A 14,669-nucleotide genomic window follows, 5' to 3' on the forward strand; every position below is an offset into this window, starting at 1 on the left:
TTTCTTATTTTGTTTAAAAAATTGAAAAGTTTAATTATTGTTGCAAATTTGTTGGAAATTAAGAAATAAGATATAAACATTGCACAGTATTTATTGCATTTCATGTGGTATTCACTGAAATGAGTAATGAATTGATGCCACAGCAACATCAACAGCGGAACATAAGAAGAAGACGACCGCATAACACAAATCTGCCAGAGTTGCCTGCTTTCATTCAGCAAAGCAATTTTCGAAAAAGCGGAAACCGGTTATGGGAGAAAAGTAGGTATTCAGCCCAATTCTAAACGAAAATTCTGTGCGAGTTTTCTCCCTTCTCCCATTCCTCGTATTCTAAATAAAAATTCCTTGTGAGTTTTTTCACTTCTCCCTTTCCTCCTATTCTGAACAATGTTCGGAAAAGCGGAAACCGGTTATGGGAGAAAAGTAGGTATTATGAATGTGAGGGAGAGGGAGATTTCTCTGCCATTTCATAGGAGTTTTTTCACTTGTTAAATTAAAGGGAATGCATCAAAATAGTTAAAGGAAATTGGTTATTTTAAGAAAGAACACTTATTTGTACAAATTTGTGCTAAAAGATGTATTTATATTCTTCCACAATATTCTCACTTCTAATACAACAACAACTACAACCACAATATTCTTTATTTTAAGTTGAAAAGTATATCATAAGCAACGGTAGAGCTCTTGGTATACAAATTTGATGCAGCCATCCAGAAATTGCGCAAGGATTTTTTAATAAGGCTTAAATAGATTTTGGCATATGATGAAGGACGAATTCAACTCAACTTGGCCGCCAGAAAATTGCTTTGCTGAATGAAAGCAGGCAACTCCGGCAGATTTGTGTTATGCGGCCGTCTTCTTATGTTCCGCTGTTGATGTTGCTGTGGCACCAATTCATTACTCATTTCAGTGAATACCACATGAAATGCAATAAATACTGTGCAATGTTTATATTTTATTTCTTAATTTCTAACAAATTTGCAACAATAATTAAACTTTTCAATTTTTTAAACAAAATAAGAAATGTGCAACGAAATTTCAATTGACAAAACAGCTGACTTCGAAAATTCGAAATTCCTATTCCCCAATTATTGTTCTCCCTAGGAGAACAGAATTGGAGGAATTTTTCCGCGGGAATAAAAAAATCCGCGAGAACAAAATTCCGCGAGAATATTTAGAATTGGTCTGTATGTCAATCAAGATATGTATATATTAATGTGTTTGTTCCTGTAAATAAGATAACAATATTTACAGCAACTTTGGAATTTCTCATTTACTTGGGTAGGCACCTTGCCGATGGTGTGAGGGCTCAGTCGAACTTCATAGAGCCAGATCATGTGACTGAGACTACCCCAGCGGGTTAGGAGATCAGAATATACCCGCCGTAGGTATGCCTGTCGTAAGAGGCGACTAAAATACCAGATTCAAGGGGCTTTGTAGTGCAACCCTTCAGTTTGCCAGCGCAATATATAGCTTCTCCAAACCCAATTGTCACCTATCCGCGGCGAATCCTGTTTCACTAACAGACGAGGCTCTGGCGACCCCAAGCTCCTCATGGAACTTGGGGGTGGGGAGGGAGGGGATGGCCTGAAGGTTTAATGTGGCAACATAAATCGTTCCCAAGATGGTCGGGCTAGCACCTTAATGGTGCTGTGGTACCGGATCTGTATCCGGCAAAGGACCATCACATCGATAACACTCCCCAAAGCCTTCGGGGAGCAACCTTATCGCTACAACAACAACAACAACGTGTGACTGAGAGGATTAAGGAGCTTGCATAAATGCCGTTCTAAGAACCTCCAATCACTTTATTAAGGCTGTTATGCGGACTGTGCTTATTGGATTATATGCAACCTGACGGTATATTGGACAAAGGAAGCACCTACTTAAAAGCTCACTAACAGAAAAAAGAGGATATGGCAAATGATCGGAAACATCATCTCAAAACGGTCCGAAAGAGTGTGGAAATAAACCCGAAACGGACCGGAAATTACTACGAAAACAAACCCGATATTGTACTGCAATTACCCCGAAATTCCGAGTTTGTTGCGAATAAAAAAATAAATAAATGCAAATCGCGATAACCTCCGAACAGATTTAAGGCCGAGCTTCTCTTCCAATTTGCGTCTTCTCCTTTTTTTCAATTTTGCCTACAAATTGGCGGGAAGTGAACTGCATGTTTTATGCCGATTCCGAACGACATATGCAAGGCAGATGAATTATCATGGCAGAAATAAACTCGGAGTGGTTGCCAAATCACTTCCGAGAGCCGATCCTGATTAGAAAACCTTTTTTCTAATTGAACAAACTTTGGATGTTACTTTGCCCGGGAGTTCAACCCCAGACCCTCGGTGTGGTAGGTGGAGCGCACTACCCCGGCGGGTTAGACGGTCAGAATATACCCGCGGTAGGTATGCGTGTCGTGTGATCCGACTAAAATACCATATTCAAGGGGCTGTGTAGCGCAACCCTTCAGGTTGCCAGCGCAATATATAGCTTCTCCCAATTGTCAATCTCACCAATCCGCGGCGAAACCTGTTTCACTAACAGACGAGGCTTTGGCGACCCCAAGCTTCTCATGGAACTTGGGGGTGGGGAGGAAGGGACGGCCTGAAGGTTTAACGTGGCCATATAAATCGTTTCCTAGATGGTCGGGCTAATACCTTAATTGTGCTGTGTTACCGGATCTTTATCCGGAAAAGGACCATCACATAGATAACACTCCCCAAAGCCTTCAGGGAACAACCTTATCGCTACAACAACAACAACAACCACCACACAACGACGGCCGCGAATAGCTTCTTCTTAATATTCCCGAAATTATCTAGATATTTTAGTTCAGACACATTCCCGAAATTGTTCAAAGAATGCCCTAAAATTATCTTGAAACCGTCCGGAGATAACCAAGAAATCATACCTACATGTCTACATATACAGGTTAATTATCTGAAATAACAGATTGTCATGTATCAAATAGCCCCACCCCTAATTTGAACTCAGTTGTAAATAACAGCTGATAAACAAATCGTTAATCCTTCATAGATAGTTGCTAATAATTAGCAAAGATAGCTTTAATAGATTATTATGTAAACTTTTTGAAGAAACTCAAATGTGTTGTGCTTCATTAATAAGCGAAACTAAGAAAATGGATGCAACAGATTTTCTGATTGGTGGCACTGCTGCGATGGGAGCAATTTGTTTTACAAATCCGCTGGAAGTATTATTAACATGCGATTAATTATAAATGAACTAAAATAATTTCTAATTATAATAAGGTAATAAAAACACGCATACAATTGCAAGGAGAATTGGCAACACGTGGAACCATACAAGGGCTTTCTGCATGCATTTGCCACTGTGGTACGTGACGACGGTTGGCTGGCATTAGAAAAAGGATTGGTACCAGCGCTGCAGTTCCTGTTGAATACCCAGAAACCTGGGCATCCCAACAGACATCTGATTGATGAGCCAACACCGCCTTGTGACTTAAGGAATCATCTCCGTAAGCATTTTGAGGAAATACGGCATCGGAGAACTCAGCCGTATGAAACAAAAAACACAAGCAGGTCCTTGGTGAACTCCACAAACAGGCGTCGGACCTTTATGCCGGGAATTGCCCGGTGAATCCAGTACTCAAAGAACACTACCCAAAGCTTGCGGCAGAGGAACACATACTCCCCAGGGAAACGCGAGTCACTCTAGCTCAACTTCGCTCTGGATACTGTAACAGGTTAAACTCTTACCTATCCAGAAACATCCCCGACATACAAAATGTATGCTCCGTGTCCCCACATGACACCAACCATCTCTTGAATTGTAATGTGGAACCAACGCCTCTGGACTCCCGTTAGAGGATATTGATGACAATTTGTGATCAGTCGCAACTATTAGGTGGGCGAACTCGGTAAGGTGAGAGATGAGCAAGATTTGTATACGTTCGTTTGTTTCTTCGATTTCATTTCTTTTCATAGACTCGACATATACAAAATGGCCAGCAATAACAAATGGATGCATGATGCAAATGGTAGTGTGTCTTTTTGGCGTGGTCTTGTGTGGGGGGCTAAGGATGGCATAGCAGGTTCATTTTTGCGAGTCCATTCTTTATGGTTCGTATTGCATTACAAGTTAGCTTGTTAACTAGTTAACAATATTTCATTGTAGATAAAAATTCATTTACAAACACGCGCCAAAAAGCAAATAGCTGTTGGTTACCAACATCAGCATAGCGGCATGTTAATTGCTTTTTGCAATATTATGAAACAAGGTGGTGGAGTGGTAGGCTTATGGCGTGGTGCTACTGGTGTACTGCTATGTGTCGCAATTGGATCTAATACACAAATTGCTACATTTGGAAAATGAAAGTGATGTTAAAGGATTATGACATTGTAACACAACTTGCATTGAATGCATTGTGTGCGGCGTTTATGGCTGGCAATGTGGTAGCATTTGCCGTTACACCACCCGATGTTGTTTCCACGCGTCTATATAACCAAGGCGTGGATGATAAGGGTCAAGGAATGATGTATAGAGGATGGTTGGATTGTTTTTTTTAAACATTAAGAGCAGAAGGACTACGTGGTTTATATAAAGGAATTTCGGCCAATTATTTGCGACAAGCACCACATTCCACTTTATTGTTATTGTTTTTTGATTTACTTACAACGCCTAGAGATAAATATCACGAAGAATAATTATTTGCAGTGAAAGTAGGAAATGTGAAATTATATTTCCGAGGGTTTAGTGTTATTCGAAATATATACTCAGGGAGTGTACATAAACCAAATCAAAACAACAAAATCAGAGATATGAAGAAATGAAAAAGCAAAAAGAAGTGGTGCCAGGACTTTCGTAATAGAATTTCGTCCGCTTGGCAAATACTAGAAGTGGTGGGTCGCGCCTAGAGGAGAACAGAAATAATAGAAATAGAAAAGATACAAAGGAGCGAAGACAATAGATAAGAATTAGCTCTTATTATAATGGTGGTAATAATGATTAAAAGATGACAGCTGGGGCGTTACACTCACTCAAGTTTCTCCGGCCATTTTTTATTTCGGGGTAAATCGTCATGTTTCATTCTCGTGATTAGACGTAAAGTTTAAGGTATAAGAAATCTTGAAAAAGTGATCACAGTCTACGCTCCGAGCCCGCAGTCTGACCGAACCCATTACTGTTTTGTATCTAAGCCAAATAAATCGAGAAAGAACCATTTCGGGTTGTTGCGAAAAGCTGATAACCATTTCAGGTCTAGTTCTGGATCAATTCTGTAATTATTAAGGAACAATTTTGTGTCGTCACTTTACTTAGTTAACGCTTAACCATTCAAACACTTTTAAACGTCGACGAAATCCTGCCAGTTGGCCTTATATTCACAACCTGTACATTCTGTGGCAGAGCATATACATACGTACAAAATGAGACTATTTTTGATGTCTGGTTTATATTTTGGGCTTTCATAAAAAACAACGCAAAGCTCGGGCACAATCTTCGCGAAAGGTATGTCTTGCCATATGTTTATAATTTCGCAATTGTTTGCGTTACCATTTTGTGACTATTTTTGACATCGTTTGTAGACTGTTTTCCAGAAACATGAGGTAACAAAACAAAAGGCTTCCGTCTATGCTACTTGCAATACTTAGGTTAAAATCAAACGGATATCCAACAATCATTGGAACTAAACAAAAGGAATCGCTATTTTATTAGTATTAATAAAAGTGATGTAAACGTTTCTGAAGCAGAAAGGCGTGAGTGCGAGAAGCTTGAGCTGCTAGCCACCAGGAATAACGCCCGAAAATTCTACCAAAAAATACGGCGACAGACGGAAGGTTTTAAGACCGGGGCAAACTCCTGTAGGAATGAAAACGGCGACCTTGTAACTGATGTCCAGAGAGTGCTTAGATTATGGAGGGAACACTTCTCTGCTCTCCTAAATGGAGGCAGCAATTCACCGCGCAGAGATGAAGAACCCGATCCCGCAATCGATGATGATGGAATATATGTCCCCCCGCCCGATTATGACGAAGTTAGAATAGCAATAACCAGATTGAAAAACAACAAGGCCGTGGGCGCTGATGGATTGCCTGCGGAGCTATTCAAGTTCGGCGGCGAGGAGTTGGTAAGGCGCATGCAGCAGCTTCTTAGCAAAATATGGGCGGACGAAAGCATGCCCGACGGTTGGAATCTAAGTGTTCTTTGCCCAGTCCACAAGAAGGGGGATACTGCAAAATGCACCAACTATCGTGGAATCAGCCTTCTTAATATCGCATATAAGGTCCTTTCAAGTGTATTGTGCGAAAGATTGAAGCCCACCGTGAACCGGCTGATTGGACCTTATCAGTGCGGCTTCAGACCTGGTAAATCTACCATCGACCAGATTTTCACAATGCGCCAAATCTTGGAAAAAACCCGTGAAAAGAGAATCGACACACATCACCTCTTCGTCGACTTTAAAGCCGCCTTCGACAGCACGAAAAGGAGCTGCCTATATGCCGCTATGTCTGAATTTGGTTTCCCCGCAAAACTTATACGGCTGTGCAAAATGACGTTGAGCAACACCATCAGCTCAGTCAGAATTGGGAAGGACCTCTCCGAGCCGTTCGAAACTAAACGAGGTTTCAGACAGGGTGACCCCCTATCGTGCGATTTCTTTAATTTGATGCTGGAGAAAATTATACTAGCTGCAGAACTTAACCGCACTGGAACAATATACTATAAAAGCGTGCAATTACTGGCATATGCTGATGACATTGATATCATCGGTCTAAACACCCGCGCTGTTAGTTCTGCTTACTCCAAGCTGGAAAAAGAAGCGGTAAAGATGGGTCTGATGGTGAATGAGGACAAAACGAAGTACCTGCTGTCATCGAGCAAAGAGTCAGCGCATATGCGCCTTGGCAACCACGCTACTGTTGGCAGCCATAATTTCGAAATAGTAAAAGACTTCGTTTATTTGGGAACCAGCATCAACACTAGCAACAACATCAGCACTGAAATCCAGCGAAGAATCAATCTTGCCAATAAATGCTACTTTGGACTAGGTAGGAAATTGAAAAGTAAAGTCCTCTCTCGGCGAACGAAAATCATACTCTACAAGTCACTTATCGTACCCGTCCTGCTATATGGGGCAGAAGCATGGACCATGACAACAGCAGATGAAGCGGCTTTGGGAGTGTTCGAGAGAAAAGTTCTTCGAAAGATTTATGGACCTCTACGCGTTGGCGATGGCGAGTACCGAAGAAGATTTAATGATGAGCTGTACGAGCTATACGCAGACATCAACATAGTCCAGCGAATTAAAACGCAGCGGCTACGCTGGCTAGGCCATGTTATGCGAATGAAAGATGATGCTCCGGCCAAGAAAGTGTTTCTATCGGAACCCGCCTATGGAAGCAGAGGTAGAGGGCGGCCCCCACTCCGTTGGAAGGACCAGGTGGAAAACGATTTAAACTCCCTTGGTGTGACCAATTGGCGCCGGTTGGCGGAGCGAAGGAGCGACTGGCGCCGGTTGGCGGAGCGAAGGAGCGACTGGCGCGCCTTGTTGGACGGCCATAACCGTTTAGACGGTTAAGCGCCAATTAAGTAAAGTAAGTAAACGTTTCATGTTTTTTGTTTGTTTATATTTTAGGGATCACTTTATGAAAAATTAATCATTTATATATTGTAGTACATATTTATATATAAAATCAAAGACTTATTACAAAATGTTCGATGTATTTAAATGTAACAAAATTGTGTATATATGTATAATATGCATGTAGTATGAAGATTTGTGATGATTAATAAAAATTCAAGCTAACTATATAGTAGAGTATGTTTTCCTTGCCAATATTTTTCCGCGGGCTTTTGACCTGCATTTGTAATTTAATAAAAGAATATAACGGAAAAAATATTGTGAGTGTTGAAAATAAATAGCACTTAAGTTTCCTTATGAGAAGACGAGAGCACGAAATAATATGTATCTAATAATCGCACATTAGGAACCACCACTGCTTGTGATGCTTAAAGCAGCACAACACGTCGACTAAACAAATCATTGCCACTTCTGATGCTACTACTACGCCGACTCATTATCCTTTAAGGTACATGTGCAGTGTAGGGCAGCGCGGCAAGCAAGTGTTGCAAACATTTGCAACAAATAATTCTTGAAAACATATTTATTGAGTATCTCCTTGTACGCGTACAAAGCGATTTAATATGGCTAATATACCAGCCATGGCATTGACACGGCTATCAGTAGGCAAACGACGTAGCTGCTCGACCAGATGCGCAGCAAATGCTGTATTGTCCTCAAAATCGGTTAATTCCAACTGTAGAGATTTGTGTGCACGGTAAGCAGCGGTAAGTGAATTCTTTTTTGCTTCAGTCATTGTTTCGGATTTGTTTGTATAATCTCTTTGGAGTTTCCACGCAAAAATGCTTTTTTTAGACAAAAATTTCTTGTATTGGCACGGAGGGCGATCCTACATATGGGAAAACTTATGTGAAAAAAAATTCTATTGCATTAATCAAAAGTGGTTTACCGTCTAATGGATTTCTCACTTTAAGTTGTTTTTAAATGTATTTTTCTTATATTTTAGCATGTATTGGAAAAATGTAAAAATTCGCAAAATTTGCAATCTTTTTGCTACGAATATGAACGTAAACAAAAAAATTACATTTTTATTATGACGTTTGCCAGCGCTGCCACCAGTGTCGTTATCATTGTGAATTCATAAGAGGGTGAGTACAGTGTAAGGTGTCTACAGAAAATCTGAGATAATAGCCGTGTTTTTTAACACGCGTATATCCGTTTACGCTTAAACTTTATATGGAGTCCTAACGACAAACTTTAAATACACCTCTGAAATTGCTGCGCATAAATTTTGTCCTACTAAATTTTAATACGCATTATACTCAGATGTAACTGAAATATGTGTCTTTGTCTCACCCTCTACACTAATTCTATGTATTCTATGTGTATCCAAAATTCATCGCAACTGATTCAGCTATATGTAATACCCTATGGCCATCAGAGCGTTGTGTCTCCGCTTTTCGGTACACCCTGTTGCTGTAGCTAGTCGTTGCCGCCGCTAGATGGGTCTCCTAAGCATTATCTAAACGAGGATAGGCGTTTTTTTCACGTGCAAACGAAACGTATACGCGTGTAAAAAAAACACGGCTAATATGAAAAGCCAGTTTAGCAAACATTGTGAAATATATATATAATGCAATGTACGAGACGTCTACAAAACTGTTTGAAAAACACTGTTGAGCAAATGATATAAGTAAATGAACAGCGATTTAACAGGTGATCCAGGCTGTTTACTATTGTGAACGTTTTTTCAAACATACGCCACTTGTATGAGTTCATAATGGACCCTATTAAGGTGGTGAACGGCAAGGTGAAATGTATTGTAACGAATTTTTGGGATTTCCTGATAATTATTCACCTTCTGCTAACGGTCGAATCGCTGAGTTGTCGAATAAATAACTCCACTATCCAGTATTTCAAAATGGTCTTTATTAAAACTACTTTGGGAGTAGTACTTCACAAATATACTACACAACTAATAGCGGGTTTAAATCAAACTGATTAGTTTTTCCTTAGCTTGTGCTGCTTTTATACTCTCTATTGCCTCGTTCGCATATTTCTCCTAAGGTCTAGACTTTTCACAAACATGTAACAATTGTATCGCATACTTGTTTATTTAGCTTTATGCTTGTGTATGTGTGACTAACAAATTCTGCTCTTAGCTGATGACTACATGTGTGTATGTGAGCACAAATCACCTATCCAGGTTGCGCATTCACGAGCTCAAAATTGCTTCGTTCTGCGCAACTACGTCATAGTTTACTCTTGAGCGAATAAAAAAGAGCTAAAGGAAAACAGTCAATTCATACTTCATAAAAAACAGCTGATCTAAAGTTTACATGCGCAATCTTCTTGTGTGATTTGTGGTATGTGAGATATCTCTTCACTTCGAGGTGCTGGTTATGTGTGTGGAATATTCTTCGTTGCCTTGTACATAAGTGTGGCTTCCTGCTGTTTTTGTTGTTGTGATTATTTAGTAACCGCATAGTGATGTCAACATTTGCCACGGTATTTGTTACAGAGCTGAAGTGTCAAGATGAAAACTGGACAATATGGATCACATTGTTGTTGCATTTGCATGTCAAACATCTATCGCATGATACAATTAATTGTACCATCATCTATCGGGATCTGTATGATTGGAACGTACGAAATTTGACAACTTTTATGATTGATTACATATATATGGTGGGAAACGGCAACACTGAACACTTGTCTCAGCTGAGTTGGTTGCTGTCAAATCCGAAAATAAACAAAGTTTATTGCATCGCCACATTAACGCCAAAATGGATACAAAAATTAAAATGTAAGTGAATATATCATTTTTAAAAGCACGAAATATTAATTATTTCCGGATAGACTTGTTGCAGGCGATGTACGCGGGAATTTTCGGCAACTCTTCCAACGTGTGGAAAACATAAACAAAAAAGCGGGACCCTTTGAAATTCTATTATGTGTTGGTGAGTTTTTTGGTACAGTGGAACAAAATGAAGCACTGAGTGCATATAAAAATGGCAATAAGCACGGTAAGCATTAATTATTTTGTTACAAAAAAATTTGTGTAACCGAATTTTGTATATGTAGTGCCTGTGCCAACCTACATACTTGGGCCATGCTCAAAGGAAACGCAAACCTTCTACACCGAGCTTGAAGATGGTGAAATATGCAGTAATTTGACATATTTAGGTGGGTATCAAATTCTTATTTAAAGTCCATTTTCCAATCTTAATTGATTTATATTGTTTTTGTTTTTTCAGGTAAACGCGGCTTGTATACACTCAGCTCAGGTGTGAAAATTGTATATTTGAGTGGTATTGAGAAACCTGACTCAATAAAAGCGAATGATGATAGTTCGCGTCTGTACTTTGATAAAGAAGACATACTTTCCATTCGCAACTCATGTGTGATGAGCAAAACTTCCGCCTCTGATTATAAGGGTGTCGATATTTTACTTACCTCACAATGGCCTTACGGCTTAGCGGAAGATAGCGTAAGTTCGTTACTACCTACAATACCATTCTAAACTTTTAATAAACAGTTATTTTCTAAAACTTCTAGAAAACCGCTTCAAAATTAATATCGTTTTTATGCAAAGAAATCAAACCTCGATATCACTTTTGTGGGTTCAATGGCAAATACTACGAGGCTGCACCATTCAGGTAACTAGTTTGTGCAAATCACTTGTTTTAACATACCACTTGAAGTATATCGGTACGATACTTCAACGAAACTAACATTTCAGCATAACAAATGTACCGACAATACTCTGCGATTTTGACCGTGGCGCAACAAGTCTCAACTATTGCTAAAATTTACTCCAGTTGGAAGCTCCAAAAGAGACCAGGAAAGGATTGACAAAGCTTTATAGCTTCAAAGCTTCCTCAACCCAATCGCTAACCTCACCTATGCGAGGGGAATCCTGTTACAAATATGAATGTATCATACACATATTTAGCATGCAAAGCTCTGGCGACCCCAAGTTCCACATGGCACTAGGTGGTGGGGGAGGGGGGCATTATGGCCTAGAAGGTTTAATGTGGTCATATAAATCGTTCCCGAGATGGTCGGCCTAGTACTTTTATGGTGCTTTCTTACCGGAACGTACCGGTTCTATATCCGGTGAAGGGCCATCAACATCGAAAACACTCCCCAAAACCTTCGGGGAGTGTCTTTATCGTTAATACAACAGCAACAACAACAAGGAGATCTCTGCTTCAGAAGCCGTTGGGATTACATTCTTTGCAATATGTTTCTTGCCCTCGTAAAGCTCATACAGCGCATCATTAAACCTACTTCGAGACATGGCTTTGTCATCATAGTCAGGACCATACAACTTCCGGTGGCCTTATCTTGAATACGACCATCCCATCTTCTTTCGACAGGTTCCATGATTTCGAGCCATATACCAGGAGAGTTATAACGGACTCATATATAAAGTAATTTTTGGCCGTCGAGAAAGGAGGGGCTCATAACAAGTTCCTAGATAAATGAGAAAAACCAGTCTTATGATATTATAGCAGTTATGGAAGAACACACATGCAGCCAAAAAAATTATATTTATCGGACAATTAGGATTGAAATTAGCATTTTGGTTTGGAATTTGTTGGATTTTGTGCACTTTGGTGTGAAGATTATTGGCTTTTTGAAATAGAAGGTCGGGTTCCATTATTTTAGCGACTTTGGAAATAATGGTTGAACCATGTGTACCAAAAAGAAGTACATGGTATAGCTCTAGCGTTGCTTGTGAGTAGTCCTTTAAGTAATTTTTTAGGATTTCTTGGAAAGTTTTCACCCATAAGCGTTTCTTGAAGTTCTCTGAAGAAGTATTCCGAGCAGAAGTAGACGATCCTGGCCCAGGACATCGCAATGTAAATTAGACCACTTTTTTATACGTACGAAAAATGTTTGTGGAATTATTGCGTTTTGCTATGAAACGTATTTTTTGTAACGTTCTAGAATTGCTTAATTTTCCGTTTTTTAGTCCGCATAAAGATTACCTATGTAAGGTTTTAGAAAGTGTAGTTAAATCGCATCCAAGTCTAAAAAATGAGGGAAGCACTTATTGCGTTTTGGTTTGAAACTCTTCATATAACGTACATGCATAGACGTCCGAACTCCTGAAGCATTTCTGGAATATCTCGGAATAAGTATGAGTTCTCCAAGGTAGTAGTTTCGAAATTTTGAAAGCTCGGTTCACTATTATTGCTGGAACTTTTTTTCAAAGTTATTTCTGGTTCTTTGGGACAACATCGACAAGCAATGATTTTGCATTTAAAACAACAATACCTCATCTATCCCATTAAAAAATCGAATCTAACATCCCAAGGATTCAAGGGGTTGTGTAGCGCAACCCTCCCAAGGGGTTGCCTCACCTACCCGCGACGAATCTTGTTTCATTAGCAGACGAGGTTCTGGCGACCCCAAGCTCATGGAACTAGGGGATGGGGAGGGAGGGATTGCCTTGAAGGTTTAACGTGGCCATAACAGACGAGACTCTGGCGAACCCAAGCGGGCTAGTACTTTAATGGTGCTTTGTTACCGGAACGTACCGGATCTTTATCGCTAATACAACAACAACAACAACAATCTAACATTCCTTACTTTTGCCAAATTAGGCTTGTTTCCAATGCTAACCTCTAGATTTCTGCAGTGGCAACTCATGACTTCATTCTTCGACTGAATAGGGTTGAAGTAAATAATACAACAATAATGACAACACCTTTTCGTTGAATTCTAGGATACCTTCGGATAAGTTAACACAATTGGAACTTTGTACACGTTTCATAGCCTTGGCAGATGTGGGTAATGAAGCGAAGGAAAAATATATCTATGCACTTAGCTTAACGCCTGTTGAAAAAATGCGAGTTTTAGATCTTATACAGAAGACAACAAATGAAATAAAATGTCCATTTATAGGAACAAATTTTCGTGATATCACAGTGCGTGGAGAGGTATAACAAAAATTGTTTGAAGAATTTATAATTTTTACCTCATACTCATTCACACTCAGGGCTTTGATAACAAACAATACTTTTATGATATGGAAGCGCGTGGTGATGGAAGTCGTAAGCGTGGAGGCCGCGGAGGGGGACACCGACATGACAAACGACCGAAAATTATGAATATCGATCAAGGTAGAGGAGAGATAACATACATTTAAACGTGTTAGTACATTTCTTGTTTCCTTTTTTTTACAGAAAAATGTTGGTTCTGTTTATCCTCACCCGAAGTGGAAAAACATTTAGTAATTTCAATAGGCGAAAATTTCTATTTAGCTTTAGCTAAAGGACCAATCAATGAATTCCATGTTCTTATTATGTCCATTACTCACATAGCTTCAGCATCCTTACTCACCGATCATGATTGGCAGGAATTGACAAAATTCAAACAGGCATTACGAGAGTTTTTCAAATCACAAGAACAAGTTGTTTGCTTTACAGAACGGCATTATAAATCTTCACATTTACAAATTAATGCATTGGGAATTGATGAGGGATATGCATGGAAGATTAAACATGCCTTTGAAGTATATACTAATAAGCATATTTCATAAAAATTTTAAGATCTACAATGCTTATTATTTGCAGGATAAAGCTGAAGAGTTCAATTTACAATTTGAAACGTTACCCGAGCTAACATCATCACAAATGTTGCCACAACAAGGTCCATATTTTGTGGCAGAGTTACCTGATAACAGTACATTAATAACACGACAAATGAAACATTTTCCTTTGCATTTTGCACGGTAATTTATAAGTATAAATATACAATATTTTTACAATTTTTATAATGTGAGGCTTTCTTATTTGCTTCATTGCAGTGATGTCTTTTGCTCTGAAAATTTATTAAATTGCGAAGAAAAAGTTGATTGGAAAGATTGCAAATTGGATAAAGATGAAGAGGTTGAAATGGTTAAAAGTTTTCGTAAAATGTTTGCGAAATACGATTTTACACTTTAAGACTCTTAGAAGTACTTGAATAAATGTATTATGTTCTAATCATACTGGCAACTTTCGTATCGTATAGGATTACTACAAGGTTAACGTGCTGTATTATAAGGAATTCATGCTGTTATCGAACAAACACTCTTGTACATCGAATT

General features: G+C 39.2%; 1 protein-coding gene, 1 long non-coding RNA gene and 1 pseudogene across 2 annotated transcripts; 2 read left to right on the plus strand and 1 right to left on the minus strand.

Annotated features, from left to right (window-relative positions):
• Positions 1 to 3,024: 3,024 nt before the first annotated feature.
• LOC137246899 (solute carrier family 25 member 35-like) lies at positions 3,025 to 6,433 on the plus strand (annotated as a pseudogene).
• Positions 6,434 to 7,591: 1,158 nt separating this feature from the next.
• LOC137246900 (uncharacterized) lies at positions 7,592 to 8,668 on the minus strand. The gene is made up of 2 exons (XR_010951736.1): positions 8,517 to 8,668; positions 7,592 to 8,456 (listed from the first exon to the last, which is right to left on the minus strand). It is a non-coding gene; the product is annotated as an uncharacterized lncRNA (long non-coding RNA).
• Positions 8,669 to 10,259: 1,591 nt separating this feature from the next.
• Positions 10,260 to 14,570, plus strand: LOC137246901 (CWF19-like protein 1 homolog). Its single transcript, XM_067777920.1, has 10 exons — positions 10,260 to 10,373; positions 10,427 to 10,593; positions 10,652 to 10,753; positions 10,825 to 11,057; positions 11,126 to 11,226; positions 13,305 to 13,518; positions 13,578 to 13,701; positions 13,765 to 14,093; positions 14,155 to 14,312; positions 14,388 to 14,570. Exons 1-10 carry the CDS (start codon positions 10,354 to 10,356, stop codon positions 14,524 to 14,526), a joined length of 1,587 nt encoding a protein of 528 aa, XP_067634021.1. The 5' UTR covers positions 10,260 to 10,353; the 3' UTR covers positions 14,527 to 14,570.
• The last annotated feature ends 99 nt before the right edge of the window (positions 14,571 to 14,669 follow it).

Source organism: Eurosta solidaginis, chromosome 3, assembly GCF_040869045.1.
Source record: "Eurosta solidaginis isolate ZX-2024a chromosome 3, ASM4086904v1, whole genome shotgun sequence".
NCBI classification, from domain to species: domain Eukaryota; kingdom Metazoa; phylum Arthropoda; class Insecta; order Diptera; family Tephritidae; genus Eurosta; species Eurosta solidaginis.

Bases quoted from the DNA above. Each gene is read 5' to 3' on its own strand.
- LOC137246901 (XM_067777920.1), top strand. From the start codon at position 10,354: ATGGATACAAAAATTAAAAT. The intron at 10,374-10,426 runs GTAAGTGAATAT...ATTTCCGGATAG, and splicing joins ATGGATACAAAAATTAAAAT to ACTTGTTGCAGGCGATGTAC. The intron at 11,058-11,125 runs GTAAGTTCGTTA...TAAAACTTCTAG, and splicing joins ACGGCTTAGCGGAAGATAGC to AAAACCGCTTCAAAATTAAT.